Here is a 24,815-nt window from a genome sequence, read left to right as displayed (position 1 = left end):
TATTAAACCAAGGAACTATGTACATAGTTATGAAGAGGAAGGATGCTTCTTCCAGATTTGAAATCTGCTTTTTATACCACCGCTCCAAAGGAGAGGGGGGTATACTGTTTTACCCTTGTGTGTCTGTCCTTAACAAATTTTTGTCACAGTTTTCTCATCAATTACTCATCATAGATGCTTGAAATTTTAACACAATCTTTTCTGAGACCTGCCATACAGTGGGATACATTTTGTTTAAATTTGATGTCAACTTCTTGTTTGTCTGTGCATCTGTCTCTTTCATGCATAAATTTTTGTCACAGTTTTGTGAGCAACTACTCATCGCAGATGCTTGAAATTTAACACAATTTTCTCAGAGGCATGCCATATGGAGGGATACATTTTTATTAAAATCAGATAACAAATTCCTGTTTGTCCGTGCATCTGTCCATTTCATACATAACATTTTCATTGCAGCTTTCTCAGCAACTACTAATTGCATATGCTTGAAATTTTAACACAATCTTCCCTGAGGCATGCCATATGTGGGATACATTTTTGTAAAAATCTGATGTCAACTTCCTGTTTGTCTGTGTGTTTGTCAGTTTCATATGTAGCATATCTTCGTTGCAGTTTTCTCATTAGCTATTCATAGCAGATGCTTGAAATTTCAGTACATTCTTTGTTGACTTGAGGCATGCCATATGGTGGGAATAATTTTGATATGAATCTGATGTCAACTTCATATTTTTCTGTGCATTTGCCTGTAATTGAACTTGTATATATTAACATGATAGTGCTTTTTACATCAGAGCAGTGGTATTATTAGCTGTAATGAGCATTGGCTCACAGATTTCTTGTTGGTATTAATTAATTATGATTTCATTTTTATGATGAATAAAATTTATGATAAAATTTCCAGAATTTTAAAATATATACCCCCAGGGTCTGGTTCTTGTGGGGTGGGGTGCACAACTGGTATTAAAGTGGAAATGACTATTTTCTGTTTGTTACAATGATCTATATCTGGGTATTAAGTAACCAAAGTAAGCAAGCTAAGTGTATATTTATGATCAGCAATGGTGCCTCTTTCAAAATTTTGAATTTCATGTCCTTTGATTTAAAACACCAACCAATTCAATTGTTGAAAAGTTGTTACATAATGCTCAGGTGACCTATAAGGCCTGTGGGCCTCTTGTCTGTTCACCTGTTGTCTGTCTGTAAACTTTTAATACCCCCTGCAGACCAAGCATGGGGCAGGTATATTGGAATCGAAATGTCTGTCTGTCTGCCCATTTGTCTGTCCAGACCACTTCTCAGAAATTATTGCAAGGATTAGTCTGATAACTTGTACATATATTACTGTAAAATCACATATTTTCCTGGGGTAAAATTTTCGTGGTTTGAGGAAAAACTCTTGGTTCGTGGGGATTTGATTTCGTGGATGTAGAATTGTTGAGAAGTTATAAATGTCACATCTTACATTTCGTGGTGGACATAAATTTGTGGGTCTCTTCATACCTCGAAAACAACGAAAATTAGACCCCAACGAAAATTTGTGATTTCACAGTATTACCCAAATGAAGGTGCATGTGCCCTCCAAATGCTTCTAGTTATCACTATAATCAAAATATTTTTCTGCATTCTACAGGTTTTTAGCTCACCTGAGCCGAAGGCTCAAGTGAGCTTTTCTGATCACATTTTGTCCGTCGTCCGTCCGTCTGTCTGTCTGTCCGTCCGTCTGTCTATCCGTCTGTAAACTTTTCACATTTTCGACTTCTTCTCAACAACCACTGGGCCAATTTTGACCAAACTTGGTACAAAGCATCCTTGGGTGAAGGGGAATTTAAATTGTCAAAATGAAGGGACATATCCCCTCGCAAGGGGAGATAATCAAGAAAAGACAAAAATAGGGTTGGGTCATTAAAAAATCTTCTTCTCAAGAACCACTGGGCCAGTAAAGCTGAAACTTATGTGGAAGCATCCTGGTATAATGTAGATTCTAAATTGTTCAAATAATGACCCCCGGGGGAAGGGCGGGGCCACAATGGGGAATCAAAGTTTTATATAGAAATATATAGGAAAAATCTTTGAAAATCTTCTTCTCAAGAACCACTGGGCCAGAAAAGCTGAAACTTATGTGGAAGCATCCTGGTATAATGTTGATTCAAAATTGTTCAAATAATGACCCCTGGGGGAAGGGCAGGGCCACAATGGGGAATCAAAGTTTTATATAGAAATATATAGTAAAAATCTTTGAAAATCTTCTTCTCAAGAACCACTGGGCTAGAAAAGCTGAAACTTATGTGGAAGCATCCTGGTATAATGTTGATTCAAAATTGTTCAAATAATGACCCCCGGGGGAAGGGCAGGGCCACAATGGGGAATCAAAGTTTTATATAGAAATATATAGTAAAAATCTTTGAAAATCTTCTTCTCAAGAACCACTGGGCCAGAAAAGCTGAAACTTACGTGGAAGCATCCTGGTATAATGTAGATTCTAAATTGTTCAAATAATGACCCTCGGGGGAAGGGCAGGGCCACAATGGGGAATCAAAGTTTTATATAGAAATATATAGTAAAAATCTTTGAAAATCTTCTTCTCAAGAACCACTGGGCCAGAAAAGCTGAAACTTATGTGGAAGCATCCTGGTATAGTGTAGATTCTAAATTGTTCACATCATGACCCCCGGGGAAAGGGCGGGGCCACAATGGGGTATCAAAGTTTTACATAGAAATATATAGGAAAAATCTTTGAAAATCTTCTTCTCAAGAACCACTGGGCCAGAAAAGCTGAAACTTATGTGGAAGCATCCTGGTATAATGTAGTTTATAAATTGTTCAAATCATGACCCTCGGGGGAAGGGCGGGGCCACAATGGGGAATCAAAGTTTTATATAGAAATATATAGGAAAAATCTTCTTCTCAAGAACCACTGGGCCAGGAAAAGTGAAGCTTATGTGGAAGCATTCTGGGCTAGTGTAAATTCTAAATTGTAGGAATCATGACCCCCGGGGGAAGGGTGGGCCATTATAGGGAATCAAAGTTTTACATAAAAATATATAGGAAAAATCTTTGCAAATCTTCTTCTCAGGAACCACTGGGCCAAAAAAGCTGAAACATATGTGCCCATGGAAGGATCATGGGGTAGTGTAGATTTCAAAATGTCTAAATTATGATCAGTGGGGTAGGATGGGGATGCATTATGTATAGCAAGGGGGAAATCTGGTGAAGAACAGAATGGTCAAAGCTTCTCAGGTGAGTGATGTGGCCCATGGGCCTCTTGTTATTGCTATCCGTTTTCGTCCGTCGTCCATCGTCAGTCGTGTGTTATTAACATTTTCAGCTTCTTCTCTGGAACTGCTCAACCAATTTTAACCAATTTTGGCACAAAGTATCTATGGGTGAAGGGGAACAAAAATTGTGAATTTCATGGTCTCTGCCCCCTTGGGGCCTGAGAGGTTGGGCCAAAACCACTAAAATTAATGCAATCTTTAAAAATCTTCTTCTTTACTCCTGGACATCAAGCAGTGAAACTGTTGGCATGATTGTAATCAACATTTAGTCCTCTACCAAAATTATGAAATTCATAGCCTCAGGGTCAGGGGTTCTAGTACAAGGGCTGGGCTATATAGATTATATAGTGAAAATGCATTATTTCTTTGAAAATCTTCTCCTCTGCTCCTGGGTATTAAATAAACTAAATAAGTATACAGTCAAACCTGTACTAAGAGACCTTCCAACGGAGAAAGGAAAAAAGGTCACATATGACAGGTGGTCCCTTAACGACGTTTGATCCTGATAATTAAAGTCTTAAACTTTTTTTGCCAAGTATATTTTTAGTTTCTACATACATAGCTTAATTTAAATTCAAATCAAAAAATGGGTGTCAATAGGCTTCTTTTGGCGCTACAGTACATTTAATATGACCTTTTTGCACTGAAATTTGTGTCTTAATTAAAAATTAAATTTTTGACGTTTTCCCTCCAATATTTTTAGCTCACCTGCACCGAAGGCTCAAGTGAGCTTTTCTGATCACATTTTGTCCTTAGTCCATCCGTCTGTCCGTCCGTCCGTTTGTAAACTTTTCACATTTTCAACTTCTTTTCAAGAACCATTGGGCCAATTTTAACCAAACTTGGCGCAAAGCATCCTTGGGGGATGGGGAGTTTAAATTTTTAAAATAAAGGGCCAGGTCCTCTTCCAAGGAGAGATAATCAAGAAAAGACAAAAATAGGGTGGGATCGTTAAAAAATCTTCTTCTCAAGAACCACTGGGCCAGGAAAGCTGAAACTTATGTGGAAGCATCCTGGGGTAGTATAGATTATAAATTGTTAAAATCATGACCCCTGGGGGTAGGGCGGGGCCACAATAGGAAATCCAAGTTTACATAGAAATATATAGAAAAAACTTTAAAAATCTTCTTCTCAAGAACCAGTGGGCCAGTAAAGCTGAAAATAATGTGGAAGTATCCTAGGTTAGTGAAAAATCTAAATTGTAAAAATCATGACGCCCGGGGGGTAGGGCGGGGCCACAGTAGGAAATCCAATTTTTACATAGAAATATATAAGAAAAATCTTTAAAAATCTTCTTCTCAAGAACCATTGGGCCAGAAAAGCTGAAACTTATGTGAAAGCATCTTGGGGTAGTGTAGAATCTTAATTGTAAAAATCCTGACCCCCGGGGTAGGGCTGGGCCACAATAGGAAATCCAAGTTTTACATAGAAATATATAGGAAGAAACTTTTAAATAATCTTCTTCTCAAGAACCAGTGGGCCAGGAAAGCAGAAACTTAGGTGGAAGCATCCTGGGGTAGTGTAGAATCTAAATTATTAAAATCAAGACGGGGAGGGGGGGTGGGGGAGTTGGGGGGGGGGTAAGGGGCCACAATAGATATAAGAAGAGGGGAAATCTGGTAAAAAACTGCATCACAAAAGTTACTCAGGTGAGCGATATGGCCCATGGGCCTCTTGTTATCTAATTAAAGCATGAAACAAAATGAACTCTAAGTTTGTTTAAAAAGTTTGTTTAAAAAAAGACACTTAAAAATTGTGACGAAGAAAAAGTTTCAAATTGCTTTGTATAATCAATTATTTGACCTTTCTGCACTAATAAAAGTGATTTTTTCTGGCATTGAAAATTTAATAAGCAAGAAAATTATTTTAAAGTCTTAAACTTTTTCTGATTTTAAGCAAATAGGTCAAATTTATCTTGAACATATAGAAAAAAACATCAAAAGTGGGGGGTATATGATGTAATTTTTTAGATATTACTAAAAAAAAGTGTCAATTTTACGTTAAAATTGGCTCAATTTTTTCCTGGATTTTCAGAATATATTTACTATATTTGTCACACTTTGTTGATAGAATTCATAAGAAATAATTTAATAGATATTTCAGAAGCAGCATAACACATTTCACTGCAAAAAACAGCTTTGTCTGCAATCAGGATGGAAAAATAGGAATCAGGACGGAGCATTTGTCATGACATCAAACCTCATTATGACTTCATTACCATATTATTTTTATGTGTAGCCTTAACTGTACTGCGAACTGTTCTGCAGCTAGTAATGATAAAGTCTTCTGGTTATGTTTATAGTGTTGGACAAAGACAACTTGTTTGTTTGGCTAGAGCACTTTTAAGAAAATCCAAAATTCTTCTCCTTGATGAGGCAACAGCAGCTGTTGATTTGGAAACAGATGATCTGATTCAACAGACAATTCGACAAGAATTCGCAGACTGTACAATTCTTACCATTGCCCATAGATTAAACACAGTGATGGACTATAATAGGTTAGTTGCTTCATAAATCGCTTTTGCTCATCTATTTTGAGGCAAAGGCTGAAAAAAATCTGTGATCCTAGTTTGTCCATCATATTACAGTGGTGCTTTGTTAATCTTGATGTCTCTGATCAAACAAAAGTGTACAAATAATAATTTAAACTAGAGCAAAGTTCGTTGCAAAGCAACAAGTAGGTCTTCCGTCCTGTTTGACCGGAAGTAACTTTAATTTTTCCAAAAAATGAGTAATGACGTCCAAAAATGGTTTAAATCCTCCAAATTTATGTTAATTAATGCAAAAATAAGCAATTTTTGCTACTTCTGGTTTGACCAGAAGTGATGAAGATGGACGGAAATCAAGTTTTATGCTTCCAGTGACAGATGCTACCCAAAACGTGTCAAGAACGGCAAAAATACCAATTTTCTGAGTACTTCAGATTTGACTGGTAGTGACGTCACCGGACGTTCTTTGATGACTCCAATAGATCAAGCTTGACATTTTGAACAACTTTGCCTCTTTAATGTACTACAAATTTTCAATACTTTTAAAGATATCAGGAAAAAACTTCTGGCCCCTTTATATCCCTAATTTTAGGGGCCAGCCCTTTTTTCGAGATATCATTTGAAAGATCATGTAATTCTACACTTCTTTTGTTTTATATGTTTTAACAAAATATTTCGAGATAAGAAGTTATCATAGAAAAGGTGTTAGAAATTTTGAAATTCGTGATAGGACTATTTTCAGGCCATAGCGAGCGTCGGCGCTTCCTACTTCTGGTGGTTGTTTTATACCAAATACACTTCTCCAAAGGTTGCTCTAGCATCACTGAAAATTTTACACTTCTATCCTCAATGATTTTTGAAAACATTGCCGGACAAAGTGCCCCTCTAAAAAAGACAAAATCGCGGAAATCTCCGAACCGGAAGTGACGTCATCAAAATAAAAATATTTTTATCTAGATTTCTTGATGTTCTATCAGACCTGAAAGTTTCATGAAAATCCATCAAGCCGTTTACAAGAACTCGCGTGCACAAAATATGTAAGAAAAAATAATAAAAACTTTGGGAAAAAAACCTAAGAATAACAGTAAGGTCTTCCGCTGAAGATGGAAGACCTTAACTAGAGCAAAGCTCATTGCACAGCAACGAATAGGTGTTCTGTCCTATTTTCAGAAGCACTGCTTGTAAGATGAGTTAATAAGAATAATGCATTTGTTAAAAAGAAAACCTCAAAAGAAAAATAATATCAATCTGTATTCATAACTGAAGGGATTTAAGATTTAACGTGATTTTCATGAATAGCATTTAAGACAACTTCCAGTTAAACTGGAAGTTATCCTATTAATAAACAGCAGAAAATTGGGTCGGAAGTCTACTGTGAAGTGAATCATTTTACGTTAATGTTAGCAGAAATAATATATTTTTGGTTACTTCCAGGAAAACTGGAAGTTGTTGAAATTGAAGAAAGACAACTAAAAATATGGCCAGACGTCCTCTGTGACGTGTAATTCAATTCAATGTCAAAATATGTGAAAATAAGCAATTTTGGACCACTTCATGTTTGCCTGATGTAATGTCATCAGATGTATTTTGACTATCTCCCTAGATGCTATTTGACATTTTGAATAACTTTGCTTCTTTGATGTATCATAAATTCTCAATACTTTTAAAGATATAAGGGAAAAACTTAAGGGCCCTCTAGCTCCCTTATTTTAGGGGCCACTTGCCCTTGATTGTTGATATTGTTTGAAAGATTGCGATACTGTGCACCAACTTTTATTTGCTTGTGAGAAGTTTTCATGACATCCTTGTCAGCGCAAATTTTTTGCCGCAAACCAGTACTGAAAGTCTCTCTGTGTATTTACAACAGATAGAAAAGGCCCGATCGTGAAATTAAATGCTGCCAACTAGTTTACCCCTGGTTAATCACGAAGTAAAGTCGTCGCAAATAAAAGTTGGTTTACAGTATTCTACACAACTTTTTTTCTATATGTTTTAACAAAATATTTACGGGTAAAAGGATACTGTTGAAAATATGTTAAAATTCACGATAGGTCTTTTTTTGGACCATATTGACATACGATGTGTGGCATTTCTTAAAAAAAAAGGAAATGAAAAAGGCATATCTACAGACTGCATTCTGTTTGACCGGAAGTAACTTTCATTTTAAAAAAATGAGTAATGAAGTCCCAAACTGGATTAATCCTCCAAATCTATGTTAATTATTGCAATATTAAGCCATTTTTGGCTATTTCCGGTTTGACCGGAATTGACGTCAACGGACGGAAAATTAAGAGTTAAGCTTCCAGTGACATATGTTACCCCTAAACATGTCAAGAACGGCAAAATTACGCAATTATTGACTACTTCCGGTTTGACCGAAAGTGACGTCGCCAGACGTATTTTGACGACCCTATTAGATAAAGCTTGACATTTTGAACAACTTTGCTTCTTTGATATATTACAAATTCTCAATACTTTTTGAGATATAAAGGAAAAAAAAAATTTCGGCCCTTTTTGGCCCTTTATTTTTGGCCAGCCCCTTATCGTTGATATCTTTCGAAAGATTGTGACATTCTCTACAACTTTTGTTCTATATGTCTTAACAAAATATTAAAACATAAAAAGATATTGCAGAAAAGGTGTGAACAATTTCTAAGTACCCGATAGGACGTTTTTCGAGCCATAGCGAGCGCCGACGTGCTGCACTTCTGGACAAAAAGAGAGGTGTATGTCACATCAGTACACGTTGCTCTATCATCATTGAAAATCTTATGTTTCTGTCTAAAAGCACTTTTGAGAAAAATGACGGACAATGGGACCCTCTGAAAATCACAAAATCGTGGATATCTCAAAACCGGAAGTGATGTCATTAAAACAAAAAATTATATACCGGTATCAGGTTTGTTTGATGTTTTATCAGTCCTGAAAGTTTCATGAAAATCGAACAAGCCATTTTCGAGAAATTGCATGCACAAAATCGGTAAGAAAAAATACAATAATAACAATAACTAGAGCAAAGCTCGTTGCAAAGCAACGAGTAGGTCTTCCATCCTGTTTGACCTGAGGTAACTTTAATTTTTCAAAAAAAATGACTAATGACATCCAAAAATGGTTTAAATCCTCCAAATCTATGTTAATTATTGCAAAATTAAGCCATTTTTTGCTACTTCTGGTTTGACCGGAAGTGACGTCGACGGATGGAAAATTAAGTTTTATGCTTCCAGTGACATGTTACCCCAAAACATGTCAAGAATGGCAAATATATGCATTTTCTAACTACTTCCAGTTTGACCGGAAGTGGTGTCACCGGACATATTTTGACGACCCCAATAGATTAAACTTGATATTTTGAACAACTTTGCTTCTTTGACGTATTAGAAGTTCTCAATACTTTTTGAGATATAATGGAAAAACTTTCGGACCATCTTGGCCCTTAATTATAGGGACCAGCCCCTTATCGTTGATATCCATTGAAAGATCGTTACATTCTTCACAACTTTTGTTCTATATGTCTTTACAAAATATTAACATGTAAAAAGATATTGCACAAAAGGTGTGAAAAATTTCTAAATCCCCGATAGAACTTTTTTCAGACCAAAGCGAGCGCCAACGTGCAGTGTTTCAGGAAAAGGCAAAATGCGAAAGGCATATCTACAGACATAGGTCTATCATACCTGAAAGTTTCATGTTTCTATCTCAACCCATTTTTCAGAAAAACTCTGGACAACCTGACCCTTTAAAATTCATAAAATTGGCAATATCTCAGACCGGAAGTGACGTCATCAAAAAAGAAAAAAACGCATAAGGTTCAAGTAATGATACATAAGTCCTGAAAGTCCTGAAAGTTTCATGAAAATTCATCAAGCCGTTTTCAAGAAATCGTGTGCACGAAATCGGTAAGAAAAAAAAACAATAATAAAAGTGAAAAAGAAACGTAAGAATAACAGAAAGGTCTTCCGCTGAAGACGGAAGACCTTAACTAGAGCAAACCTCGTTGCAAAGCAACAAGTAGTCCTGTTTGACTGGAAGTAACTTTCACTTTTTTTTTTTTTTACAAAAAAGGGTAATAACGTCCAAAAATGGTATAAATCTTCTAAAAATGGTATAAATCTTCTAAATCTATGTTAATTAATGCAAAAATAAGCAAGTTGTTGCTACTTGCGGTTTGACCGGAAGTGACGACGACAGACGGAAAATTAATTTTTGTGCTCCTGGTGACAGATGTTACCTAAAAACTTGTCAAGAATGGCAAAAATACCCGTTTTCCGACTTCTTTGGCCGGAAGTGATGTCGCCGGACGTATTTTTATGACTCCAATAGATGGAGCTTGACATTTTAAACAACCTTGCTTCTTTGATGTATTACAAATTCTGAATACTTTTTAAGATATAATGGAAAAACTTTTGGTCCCTCTTGGCCCTTGATTTTAGGGGCCAGCCCTTTTTTTGAGGTATCATTTGAAAGACCTTGAAATTCTACACTTCTTTTGTTTTATATGTTTTCACAAAATATTTCTAGGTAAAAAGATATCGTTAAAAAGGTGTTAAAATTTTTGAAATTGTCGATACGACTATTTTCGGGCCATAGCGAGCGTCGGAGGTTCGTACTTCCGGTTATGATATATCAAATACACCTCTCCAAAGATCATTGAAAATTTCATGCTTCTGTGTTAAGAGCTTTTTGAGAAAACTGCTGGACAAAGTGACCCTCTAGAAATCACTAAATCACAGAAAACTCCGAACTGGAAGTGACGTCATCAAAACGGAAAAAAACGAATCAAGTTCAAGTAATGCTTCATCAGTCCTGAAAGTTACATGGAAATTCATCCAGCCGTTTGTGAGAAATCACGTGCACAAAATCGGTAAGAAAAAAAACAATAATAACTAGACCTTTTTTGTCGTTCAACAAAAACCGAGGGCTTTTCGACCCCTAAAAAATAAAGGAGCTTATTACATAATAAAAATTCAAAAGGTTAATTATGTTTTAAGTTCTGATGATATCAATAATGAAACATAAGAAGTCACTATATTCATCAACGGCTACTCAAAGAGATATAACTCTTTCATGATTATTCAAAATATGCAAAAAACAAATGTTTTTCAGTTCACTAAACTCCTATAAGGGGTCAAAAAGTGACCCTAAGCCCCATAATTTTTAAACTGACCTTCTAATGCGTAACTCAAAACTGAAATCACCCCTGCGAAATGAAATTCATGATTTTAAGAACCTTTATGAGTTGTTCATAATTGTTCATAAATGGTTCTTAAAGGATTCTTAACAGGTTCATAAAAGTAGTTCTGAATAAAATTCATGAAAACATTCATAATTCATAGTTCATGAACAAATGATGAACAAGTATGAATATTGGTAATTTTCAGTGTAAAGAAAAAAACTTAGTAGTTCAAGGTAATGAATGTTCATGAATTTTCATGAAGACTAAAAATGTGAAAATAATTGTCACAAACGATCGCCAGAAAACACTCATTACTCCCATAATACAACTTTTGCATGCAGATGCAATTGTTGAACAAGCCCCAGATTTAATTAATAATATGCTTTTGTTTTGATTTTGAAAGTATGGGATCAGAGCCGAGTAGGGGAACATAAGAGGTTAAAATCACTATTTTATACTCTATGTAATTGATAACTTAGATTCTTCAGGATAATAAAACTCTGTTATGAACTGTCTAAAAGGGAGATTATAATTGAATTATAATCGTAATTTAAAGAACACTGCATCAATATTGACAGCATTTTATTCTCATATGAATTATGTTCCCCAAACGAAGTTGGGGAAAATATTGTTTTTACTCTGTTTCTTATTAGGGTCTTCCGTCTCCAACGGAAGACCCTTCTATTATTCTATTGTTTCTTTTTCACTTTTATTATTATTAGGGTCTTCCGTCTCCAACGGAAGACCCTTCTATTATTCTATTGTTTCTTTTTCACTTTTATTATTCTTCTTTTTTTCTTACAATTTTTGTGCAGACGTTTTCTCGGAGATGGCTTGATGGATTTTGTTCAAATTTTCAGAGTTTATGTATGTCTATCTGAAGTTTGTACCCCCGCTTCAATTTTGAAAACATCACTTCCGGTCGTGAGTTATTGCCCTTTTAGTGATTTTTAGAGGGTCTCCTTGTCCTTAAGTTAACTCAAAAACGACATTAGCTAGAGAGCTGAAATTTTCAGTGATGATAGATGACACATTACTGAATTGCACGTTGGATTAAAATTTTTTCAGAAAGGTCCAATATGGAAGCGCGGTAGGGGTCGAAATCTAGGACACGATTCATGAGTGAATTTTCGAGACATTTTGTATCATATCTTTTAAAGTATAATTATTTTGTTAAAACATACTGAACAAAATTTGTGCTGAATGAAAAGATCTTTAATATGATATCAAGAAAAAAGTGCTGACTCATCACATTAGGGGCCAAGAGGGGCTAAAAGTCTTTTCTTGATAACTCTTTAACAGTCAATATTTTGTTATACATTAATGAAGCAAAAATGTTTACCTCAACAATCTACAACTGTATTTTATAATTTTAATATCGTATGGTACATAATTAGGGGCCACAAGGGGCCAGAATGCTAAATCTTTGACGCTTTATATCTCGAAAGTGAGAAATATTTTGATAAGTGATATTGAACAAAAGATGTTCAAAATCATGTTCTGAACAATATGCAACCTTCCATTTTTCGCTAAACGTCCCCATTAGGGAGTTGAAGGGTTGGCCCCTAAATATTTCTTTTGCAAATAACTCGAAAACAAAAAAGAATCTCTGAATAGTTGTTGAACAAAAAGTGTTCAAAATCCTTAGAGCTTTAAGATGAAATCCAGAAAAAGGGGCTGGACACTCAAATTAGGGGCCAAGAGGGGCTAGAAGTCTTTTTTCGATAACTCTTTAACAGTCAATATTTAGTTATACATTACTGAAGCAAAAATGTTTATCTCAACAATCTACAACTGCATATTATGATTTTTATGTCGTGTATTACATAATTAGGGGCTACAAGGGGCCAGAATGCTAAATCGCTGATGCTTTATATCTCGAAAGTGAGAAATATTTTGATAAGTGATATTGAACAAAAGATGTTCAAAATCATGTTCTGAACAATATGCAACCTTTCATTTTTCGCTAAACGTCCCCATTAGGGAGTTGAAGGGTTGGCCCCTAAATATTTCTTTTGCGAATAACTCGAAAACAAAAAAGAATCTCTGAATAGTTGTTGAACAAAAAGTGTTCAAAATCTTTAGAGCTTTAAGATGAAATCCAGAAAAAGGGGCTGGACACTCAAATTAGGGGCCAAGAGGGGCTAGAAGTCTTTTTTCGATAACTCTTTAACAGTCAATATTTAGTTATACATTACTGAAGCAAAAATGTTTATCTCAACAATCTACAACTGCATATTATGATTTTTATGTCGTGTATTACATAATTAGGGGCTACAAGGGGCCAGAATGCTAAATCGCTGATGCTTTATATCTCGAAAGTGAGAAATATTTTGACAAGTAATATTGAACAAAAGATGTTCAAAATCATGTTCTGAACAATATGCAACCTTTCAATTTTCGCTAAACGTCCCCATTAGGGAGTTGAAGGGTTGGCCCCTAAATATTTCTTTTGCGAATAACTCGAAAACAAAAAGAATCTCTGAATAGTTGTTGAACAAAAAGTGCTCAAAATCCTAAGAGCTTCAAAATGAAATCCAGGAAAAGGGACTGGGTACTCACATTAGGGGCCAAAAGGGGCTAAAAGTCTTTTTTCGATAACTCTTTAACAGTCAATAATTTGTTATACATTAATGAAGCAAAAATGTTTATCTCAACAATCTACAACTGCATATTATGATTTTAAAGTCGTACATTACATTATTAGGGGCCACAAGGGGCCAGAAGGCTAAATCTTTGACGCTTTTATCTCGAAAGTGGGAAATATTTTGATAAGTAATATTGAACAAAAGATGTTCAAAATCATGTTCTGAACAATATGCAACCTTTCATTTTTCGCTAAACGTTCCAATTAGGGAGTTGAAGGGCTGGTCCCTTAATATTTCTTTTGCGTATAACTCGAAAACAAATGAGAATCTTTGAGTAGTTGTTGAACAAAAAGTGTTCATAATCCTAAGAGCTTTAAAATGTTATGAAGAAAAAAGGGCTGATCCCTAATATTAGGGGCCGTGAGGGACCAAAAGTTGATTTTAGAAGTCTTTATTGTTCAATGTCTTTTTACAGATTATGGAAAATCATTACGTTAGAATGCAAATCTCATTCAAAATCTTATCTCATCTCCTCAAGAATCGAACGGAAGACCCACTCGTTGTTCACAACGAGATCGTATCTAGTTATTATTATTATTCTTTTTTTTTCTTTACAATTTTTGTGCAGAAGATTTCTCGGAGATGGCTCGACCGATTTTCTTGAAAATTTCAGAGAAGATGTATCTTCATCTAAACCTTATACGTTTTTTTCATTTTTTTGAAATTCACTTCCGGTCGGGAGTTATCGCTCTTTGATCGAAATTTTGTTGACCTCCATGTCTGTGATGGAACTCAAAAACGGCTAAAGCTAGAAAGCTGATTTTTTCAGGGATGATAGAGGACATGTTGCCATATTGCAACATAGTCAGGAAATTTTCCGGAAGTGCCTAGTATGGAAGCTCGGTAGGGGTCAAAATGTAGGACACGAATCATGACTGATTTTTTGAGACATTTTGCATCATATCTTTTAAAGTATCATTATTTTGTCAAAACGTAATGAACAGAATTTGTGCAGAATGACAAGATCTTTAATATGATATCAAGAAAAAAGTGCTGACTCATCACATTAAGGACCAATAGGGGCCAAAAGTCTTTTTTCGATAACTCTTAATCAGTCAATATTTTGTTAGACATTACAGAAGCAAAAATGTTAGTCTCAACAATCTACAACTGCATATTATAATTTTAATGTCGTATGTTACATAATTAGGGGCCACAGGGGGCCAGAACGCTAAATCTTTGAGGCTTTATATCTCAAAAGGGGGAAATATTTTGATAAGTAATATTGAACAAAAGATGTTCAAAATAATGTTCTGAACATTATGGAACCTTTCATTTTTCGCTAAACGTCCCCTTTAAGGAGTTGAAGGGTTGGCCCCTAAATATTTCTTTTACAAATAACTCGAAAACGAAAGAGAATCTCTGAATAGTTGTTGAACGAAAAGTGTTCAAAATCTTAAGAGCTTTAAGATGAGATCAAGAAAAAGGGGCTGGGCACTCAAATTAGGGGCCGAGAGGGGCCAAAAGTCTTTAATCGATAACTCTTTAGCAGTCAATATTTTGTAATACATTACTGAAGCAAGAATGTTTATCTCAACAATCTACAACTATGTATTATGATTTGAATGTCCTATGGTGCATAAAAAGGGGCCATAAGGGGCTAGAATGCTAAATCTTTGACGCTTTATATCTGAAAAGTTTGAAATATTTTGATAAGTAATATTGAACAAAAGATGTTCAAAATAATAATCTGAACAATATGCAACATTTAGTTTTTCGCTATACGTCCCCTTTAAGGAGTTGAAGGGTTGGCCCCTTAATATTTCTTTTGCAAATAACTCGAAAACGAAAGAAAATCTCTGAATAGTTGTTGAACAAAAAGTGTTCAAAATCCTGAGAGCTTTAAGATGAAATCAGAAAAAAGGGGCTGGGCAATCAAATTAGGGGCCGAGAGGGGCCAAAAGTCTTTAATCGATAACTCTTTAGCAGTCAATATTTTGTTAAACATTACTGAAGCAATGATGTTTATCTCAACAATCTAAAACTATTTATTATTTTTTGAATGTCGTATAGTGCATAATAAGGGGCCACGAGGGGCTAGAATGCTCTATCTTTGACGCTTTATATCTCAAAAGTGGGAGATATTTTGATAAGTAGTATTGAACAAAAGATGTTCACAATAATGTTTTGAACAATATGCAACCTTTCATTTTTCGCTAAATGTCCCCATTAAGGAGTTGAAGGGTTGGCCCCTAAATATTTCTTTTTCAAATAACTCGAAAACGAAAGAGAATCTCTGAATAGTTGTTGAACAAAAAGTGTTCAAAATCCTGAGAGCTTTAAGATGAAATCAGAAAAAAGGGGCTGGGCAATCAAATTAGGGGCCGAGAGGGGCCAAAAGTCTTTAATCGATAACTCTTTAGCAGTCAATATTTTGTTAAACATTACTGAAGCAATGATGTTTATCTCAACAATCTAAAACTATTTATTATTTTTTGAATGTCGTATAGTGCATAATAAGGGGCCACGAGGGGCCAGAATGCTCTATCTTTGACGCTTTATATCTCAAAAGTGGGAGATATTTTGATAAGTAGTATTGAACAAAAGATGTTCACAATAATGTTTTGAACAATATGCAACCTTTCATTTTTCGCTAAATGTCCCCATTAAGGAGTTGAAGGGTTGGCCCCTAAATATTTCTTTTTCAAATAACTCGAAAACGAAAGAGAATCTCTGAATAGTTGTTGAACAAAAAGTGTTCAAAATCCTGAGAGCTTTAAGATGATATGAAGAAAAAAGGAGTGATCCCTAATATTAGGGGCTATGAGGGGCCAAAAGTCGAATTTTTAAGTCTTTATGTTCAATGTCTGTTTACAGATTATGGAGGCAAAATCGTTCTTCTTAACAATCTTTATCATTATTTTGGAATGAAATTCTCAATCAAAATCTTATCTCATCTTATCAAGAATCGGACGGAAGACCCACTCGTTGCTCGCAACGAGATCGTATCTAGTTATTATTATTTTTCTTCTTCTTCTTCCTGGGTACTTTTTTGTCCAGGAATGATCATGTAAACTATTCATCCGATGTAGGTAAAACCTTTTTAGGGTTAGTAGACATGTTATGTAGATTTGCCTAGTCAAGGTCATTTTGCGTGCACGTGCTTGCAAGAGCACGCACGTGCAACACAAGAAATGATCAATATAATTGATATATATGGCACGCCAAATCCACAAAAATGAGCAAAACATAGTTTCACAGTCGATAAACTAGGTTTATCGGTTGTAAACTATAGTTTACGGACTGTAAACTATAGTTAACAACGTTAATCTATATTTTACATCTGTAAACCATAGTTAACGTGATAATCTATGTTTCACAACCGTAAACTATACTTAACACCGAAAACTATCATTTGCGATTGCAAAACATAGATTATCTGATAAATACTGTTTCACGATTTGTAAACTATAAAACCGTTAACTATAGTTAACGATCTGATAAATATAGTTTCACGATTTGTGAAACTATGATTAACAACTCTTAACTATAGTTTACGATTGTAAACTATAGTTCACAAACGTGAATCTATGTTTATCAACAAAATCTATTGTTAACGCTTTATTCAGACAGATAAACTTAAATTAGCATTCGTAAACTATAGTTAACGACCGTTAAATATAGTTTTACAGATGAAAAGTATACTTAACGAATCGTTAACTATAGTTTACGGTTTGTAAACTATAGTTTACAGTCGATAAACCTAGTTTATCAATTGTGAAACTATGATTATCTCATTTTTGTGAATTTGGCGTGCCATAGATATAGACTTACTTTCTCAATTTTTGATGAAATGCGTTGAAACTCATATTGTAATAATATATTAGTAGCATAGACAAGATGACATGGTCAAAATAGCAAGATCTCACGCGCATGCATGTGCGCTTTGCTCTGATTGGCTGAAACTAAAGTCTCAATATCTTTCTTGTTTTTTGACGAAATCCTTTGAAATTTTGAACATAGTCATGTATTACGATATCTTACAACATGATATATAGCAATTATCATGAAAACATGTGTATGCACGTGCACTGCAATCTGATTGGCTGAAACTTTAAATAGCTATAACTCCCTCGGTTTTCAACCAAACAGGATGGGATTTGGAACTTAGACATATATAATGGACTTCTACAAGAAGGTTTGGTCACCATGCACATGCATACACGTGCGTGTACGTGCGCTGCAATCTGATTGGCTAAAACTTTAAACAGCTATAACTCCCTTGGTTTTGAACCAAACGGGGTGAGATTTAGAACATAGATAGATGTAATGGACTTATACAAGAAGGTATGGTCACCATGCTCATGTATACACTTGCGTGCACATGAAATGGGTAAAATTAAAAATACACTTGAATGAGCGGGTTTTTTTTTATACTTTTGGATTAAATACTTTAATATTTAGCATATTAAAATATATAGATTGTGTAGACAATATGATATGGTCATTACGCACATGCATTCACATGCGCAAGTGTGCAATGAGAAAATTTGAATGAACATAACACTTTTGGGTAAACGTTGATAAAGTCTCAAATGCATAGAGTTTGTCTTATTTAATTACGCTTACAGGGAATATGACTATAAAAGGGAGTTGGGGAGCGTTTGGGGAACATCTGTAACGGTCCCCGTTACAATTAGCACTAGTTACTAATGTTTCTTCATCATTTAAATTGGCCAGCTATATTAATATTGTGCTTTAAATTATCTCATTTTTTGTCAACTTTGTTCGACCCAATATTCTCTATTTGTCAAACTTTTAACAAGTTGTAAGAAAATGAAACAGACTTACAGTCTAGGAAAAATTTCATAATCTTCGTAAAAACATATCATAAATTTATTGACAACTAAAAAATTATATCTCTTGTCGGTACTGTACCCTACCATTCTAGGGTCGAAAAGCTTTATATTTTGATGCTGTTATAAAGTCACATTTTTCTGTCCATCATGTGTAAATGATACAGCACAGGCTGCATGGTTGTGAAGAAGCTATGACATGAACCACATTCGTATTTTGTAGTCTATTCTCCTATACACTTTCATAGCTCAGGGTACTCAGTTTGAGGGAGAGTGGTTCCAAGAGATATTTGTTGTCCTCTGATATGGAGGCGGCCATACTTGAATACGAAACTATGGCTTTACAGGTATAATGTAAAAAAAATCCAATTCAATAAATGATATAACTTATATTAATTTAAAAAAATTAATTTCAGTGAAAAATCATTCAGATAGTGTTTGTTATTTTTTGTTTAACAAAAATCTTGGCAATTCGAAACTATTTCTTAATTAGCTCTGCATGACACTTTTTAAAAGGTGCAAACTTTGAAACGCGCGAGACATTGGAAAGTGAATCGGTAGAGTGGGAGGATTATTAGCGTAGTCATTCTTTGTCAACCTTTGAAGAAAATAACAGAATACGAAGAAGGAATATCCAGAGGATCAATTTACTTCATAACTCCAGATATTAGTGGTGAGTTACAAAAAAATGGAGGCAATCACTGAATCTGTGAGATATTTGTCAAGATGTTACTGTCTATTTGTAAGAGTTCAGTTATGTCCTTTTTAATGAAAATTTTGTCAAACTTTGTTATGAGTAAGGATCCATCCAAATTACATTACATTTAATAATTAAAGATTGAAACATTCATCCTGTTCACCTATAACATCTTGAACATGGCGAGCAAGGGAAACAGGCTAAACTCCCGCTCGGAATCCTTTAAAATATGGCAGTGCCTATGATGCAGAATTAAATGAAACAAATATGCAAGTCGTAAGTTTTTACACTTATGAGCATTTTCAGAAAATCTTTGTTCTTGTAGGGGAAAGAGAAGCAGTTCACAGATAATGTTGATGAGTTGAGATCAGAAGATTGAAAAACTCTGGCTGAAAAAGAATATAAAAAATCCAGGCTCTTGAAGAAAAACAAAAGAAAGGAATGAAAATATGATTCGTAATCGATCAAAGGATCCAAGTGATGAAATTCTGAAAATTCCACAGGGAAAGCCAATAAGATTTTTTTTTTTTTTTTTTTGACCACCTCTGCTCAAAATCCTTGAAAGCCCTTTTAGCTGATGCCCTAATTGCTGAACACACTTTTCTGCCAGACAGTGAAACTTGGATTAAAAATCATTCCATTTTAGGCATACACTTTGAAGTACGCTGAATAAGGAACCCACTCTCCTCTTGACCAAGTAAGGTTAAGGATTCTGCAAAGAGTCGCGTTTGAATTGAGATTTTTCATGATTTATTAGGAATGAACTACATTATGCAATTTATTTATTATCGTTATCACTTATCAGAGTTGTTTATTTGAACAAAGATTTTGTTACCATGATTGGAAAACAAAAATTCTGTGAAATCTTTCAAGATGCTATTAAAATATTTTCTTTTACAGTTTTTCAATTCGCATAACTTATTACATTTTTGTTTACTAAACGCATTGAACCTATTAATATCATTCATGAACTTTTCTTGAAAGTTCAAGAATTATTCTTGATCATTTTGCAGGCATATCAAAAACCCAAGTTCGTTCATGAACAACAAATAATTCTTGAATATTCTTGAACTTGGTTTTCATGAATAAAATCCATAAAATCATGAGTGTCCAATTTTAACTTCATGGGATCTTCATGAACAATTCATGAGCTGATTCAAGAATATAATTCATGAACTTTTCTTAAAAGTTCAAGAATTATTCTTGATCATTTCGCAGGGGCTGACTTTGAAGATTGATTGGTAAATAAAAAATTTACAGGCAAAAACTATTTTCTGTATTGACCCCCAAAATCCCTTTTTTAAAGAAAGTTTATTTTCATGACCTAAATACCTGAAAACAATGCTAGAGTAATTATTCTTGTGAAATATTACAAGAATTGCTTGTTTCTCTTTTGAGATAATGGAACATACGTGATTTCAAATTTAACATAGAAATCTCCATAGGCAATTTTAAGGGACTCCTAGAAACGGAAGTACTCTTCATATACATACTAAATTTGAAACACAGAGAGCATATAATACTCCAAGCAGATGGACAAAGGGAGATAACCCTTCTGCAATTATTTTTGAAATTACTAAAAAATACTATATTTATAGGTTTCTAAAACACCCATAAGGGGGTCAAAAAGTGGCCCCACGGACCATAATTTTTTAATTGCCCTTCAAATTCTTAACTCAAAATGAAAATCAGTAGGAAGATTAATGGGTAAATAAGAAAGTTTGAGGCAAAAACCTATTTTCTGTCCTGACCCCTAAAAATCTTTTTATTTAAAAAAGAAAATTATTTTCGTTACTTAACTACCTTAAAACAATGCTAGAGTCATTATTCATATGAAATATCACAAGAATTGCTGAAATAATGGAACAAGCGTGATTGCAAATTTAACATTGAAATCTCCATAGGCAATTTTAAGGGACTCATAGAACCGGAAGTACTATTCATATGCATGCTAAAATTGAAACATAACTATTCAATAATAAACCAATTTCAACTTTTTCCCAGCCACAGTGCTCAGGTAAGCGCTGTGGCCCATGGGCCTCTTGTTTTAATTTTCATCAGATATTCATTAACTTATTATTTGATAAAAGTTCTTCCCAGAATGGGCATGCATAAGACATGGAACCAAAACGTTTTGAGTTTCCTTATATGAATATCAGTGATTTGAATATCTAATAACTGGTGTAAGCTTTTAAGAATTATATCTTTAATAAATGTCGTTTTGAAAACATTAATTACTGTTTATACATATAATAAGAGCAATTGAAATTTCCACATTTATTGAACGCAAATCAAAACATAAGGAAAAACAAAACAACTCTATCATACATTTCATTTACACAATAAATTTTGGTCTTCTCGGGGGCTACTCACACATAGAAAAAATAAAAGAACTTCCTGGGTTGACACCGTCAGGAAATTTATAGCTAAAACTGTAACCATAGAAACCTGGGTTGACACCATCAGGTTGTGTATGAGAGTACCCGGGTTGACACCGTCGGGTTCTAATGAATGGAACCTGGGTTGACACCGTCAGGTTAAATTTTGAGATACTTGGGATAATTTTGAGATACCTGGGTTGACACCATCAGGTTTACATGAAAGGACCCAGGTTGACACCATCGGGTAGCTATAATTAATTATATAATGCAGAAAAAATTTATCTGAAATGGGGGAAAACAGGCAAAAATTGTATCTGAATGGGGGGAAAACAGGCAGTTGAACATGAATACATAGAAATTGTGAGAGCCCCAATGATGGTATATACATGTACAATTAAAAATTTAAAACATTTTTGACACATAATATTACAAAAGGTGCAGTATGGGGAAGGTGGGTGGGATAACAAAAAAACACGGAGCATGTACATCAAGCTGAAGTTAGAACAAAGGAATGATGATGTTACATGAAATTTGATGTGGATTAGTTTGGGGGGTCACGTGGCTACAGACCCCCCGGGATCTTCCTGTCCCTCGCACTACGCATTACCTAATATGGACATGAAATACTGGTTCCTAAGACAGATAATCTCTCTAAAAATAGCTTCCTTTGTCTAAGTGTCAAACAATGATTGCTTTTACAAATTCAATTAGATTTACAACACTTTCACCAAAATTACACTGCAATTCTTTCTACATGGATTTACACAATGAATGTTAAATTAGTAGTTCAATAACTAGCAAAATGTATAGGGGAAAAATTAGGTACACATGAAAAACTTCAAGGTTATGTATAAACAAAATTTTTTCTTACATAAAAAATATCATTTTATACATATAATAAGAGCAATTGAAATTTCCACATTTATTGAACGCAAATCAAAACATAAGGAAAAACAAAACAACTCTATCATACATTTCATTTACACAATAAATTTTGGCCTTCTCGGGGGCTACTCACACATAGAAAAAATAAAAGAACTTCCTGGGTTGACACCGTCAGGAAATTTATAGCTAAAACTGTAACCATAGAAACCTGGGTTGACACCATCAGGTTGTGTATGAGAGTACCCGGGTTGACACCGTCGGGTTCTAATGAATGGAACCTGGGTTGACACCGTCAGGTTAAATTTTGAGATACTTGGGATAATTTTGAGATACCTGGGTTGACACCATCAGGTTTACATGAAAGGACCCGGGTTGACACCATCGGGTAGCTATAATTAATTATATAATGCAGAAAAAAATTATCTGAAATGGGGGAAAACAGGCCAAAATGAAAGAACATCAAGTAGTAGTGGGTACTAAGTATTGGAAAACATTAATTACTGGTATTACATTTGCAAATGACAAAACGTTTTTTAGATCACCCACCTGAGCTTTTCTGATCACCCATTGTCTGTTGACCGTCTCTCCGTAAACTTTTTCAACTTATTCTCAAGATCCACAGAGCCAATTTCAACCAAACTTGGTACAAAGCATTCTTGGGTGAAGGGGAGTTCAAATTGTTAAAATAAAGGGCCAAGTCCCCGTACAAGGGGAAGATAATCAAGAAAAGAGAAAAATAGGGTGGGGTCATTATGAAATCTTCTACCGATAACCACCTGACCAGAAAAGCTGAAACTTATGTGGAAGCATCCTGGGATAATGTTGATTGTAAATTGTTAAAATCATGACCAACTGGGGTAGGGCGGGCCACAATGAGGAATCCAATTTACATTGAAATATATGGGAAAACCTTAAAAAATTTTCTTCTCAAGAACCACTGGGCCAGAAAAGCTGAAACTTATGTATGAAGCATCCTGGGATAGTGTAAATTTCAAAGTTTTAACATCATGACTGTTGGGGTAGGGCTGGGTCACAATAGCTATTACGTTTTGGAAATCTGGTAAAGAAAAGCATGGCCAAAGTTACTCAGGTGAGCAATATGGCCCATGGGCCTCTTCTTTTTTTGATAAAACATCGACTTTATCACATAACAGGATTAAGATCCACGATCCCTGCAGGCACACAACATTGAAAAAACTTTGAAACAATGTTGATTATATATGTTGATGGGTGGTGTTGATCTCCTGATTAGCATCTCTAATGGATTATGTTGAACCAACGGCAGCATATTGACTCAGGTCGCATGGCTTTTGAGTATGCCCTATCTTATATAGACAAAGAGCTTAAATCAAAAAGTACACAAACTGGCCTGATTTCAAAATAGGACAATTTTGTCTCTGGATATATCTACAGACTATATATTTTTTCAAACCAACTTTCTTTTATCAATATCTTTTACATATTTTCTGAAAGGAGTCTTCAAAATAGCATATGTATAAGGATGAATTTCATATGTTTTGCAGAAACGTCATAATGACGTTGTGAATTTAACACTTCTGATTTCTTATTATTAAAGTGGTAAATATTTATTTATTGATGAGTTTTTCACAAAAAATGTATATTACAATATATTACAGTTAGTACTTCAATATTTCGTTAATAAAACATAACTTTGAAATTACAACGTCAGGTATAAACAAGCTTTGGTACATGTACAAGTGAAAATGAGCGTGCCCATTCAGCGTTTGCTTACAGCGGTGCACGTTAATGATTAAATTCATATTAACGTTTCATTGTTGACATTGATAATGTTTTATAATAATAATTTTATCAATAATTTACACAAACTTCATGCATTTGAGATTTTAATCAACCTGTATAAAGCCAAGCCGGAGTGGGGAGGGGGGGGCTGTTAAATGTTAAAAGCACTTCATAGAATGATAACAAGTTTATCTTTTTGAAAAGATAGGTGAGCTAGCGCCGTAGCAATTTTTAAACACAGAAAGGAAGGTCCGTGATCAAGTGATTTATTTTGCTGAATTTTTTAATGTTTATAGAGGCTGGGGTGTGATAAAGTTATAATTTTTTGTGAAGTGTATTTTATAGACACATAGTTAAAGAAACGATGGAGGGGAGGGTTGAAGATTTTGTGTTGACCCATTGGAGTTTCCAGAGAGTTCCGAATGTGAAGATGTGAAGTAGCTTGGCCCTTTGGGTCATCTTTGTCAAGAACTGTTAGGTTAAAAGCCATACACAGAATTTTTAAAAAAAAATAAATAATGTATTTGTTCGTATTTTTTTTAGTGTAAATCCTTGTTTACAGAGTTTTTGCTAGGCGTACATTGCCATGATTGCGAGCATATAGAATATATTTTTCGTGTAGTGAGGTCTTGAAAATAGAGTCTATATCTTTTGCTTGGACATAAAAAAAATCCCTTGTCTTTGTTTAGAACAATCAGATAATGACTCTGG

At 34.6% G+C, this 24,815-nt stretch overlaps 1 protein-coding gene across 2 annotated transcripts in view; it reads left to right on the top strand.

Annotated features, from left to right (window-relative positions):
- LOC134232133 (multidrug resistance-associated protein 1-like) overlaps nucleotides 1-24,815 on the top strand; it is a 100,191-nt gene that overhangs the window by 63,329 nt on the left and 12,047 nt on the right. For both annotated transcript variants that reach the window (XM_062714087.1, XM_062714086.1), the window contains one exon: nucleotides 5,578-5,772. In XM_062714087.1, coding sequence (XP_062570071.1) covers nucleotides 5,578-5,772 — 195 coding nt within the window. The remainder of the gene's footprint in view (nucleotides 1-5,577; nucleotides 5,773-24,815) is intronic.

The sequence above is a fragment of the Saccostrea cucullata genome, unplaced genomic scaffold, assembly GCF_032062105.1.
Source record: "Saccostrea cucullata isolate Sc308-1 unplaced genomic scaffold, CSIRO_AGI_Scuc_v1 ctg492, whole genome shotgun sequence".
Lineage (NCBI taxonomy): Eukaryota > Metazoa > Mollusca > Bivalvia > Ostreida > Ostreidae > Saccostrea > Saccostrea cuccullata.
This window is presented reverse-complemented; position numbering and strand designations above follow the sequence as displayed.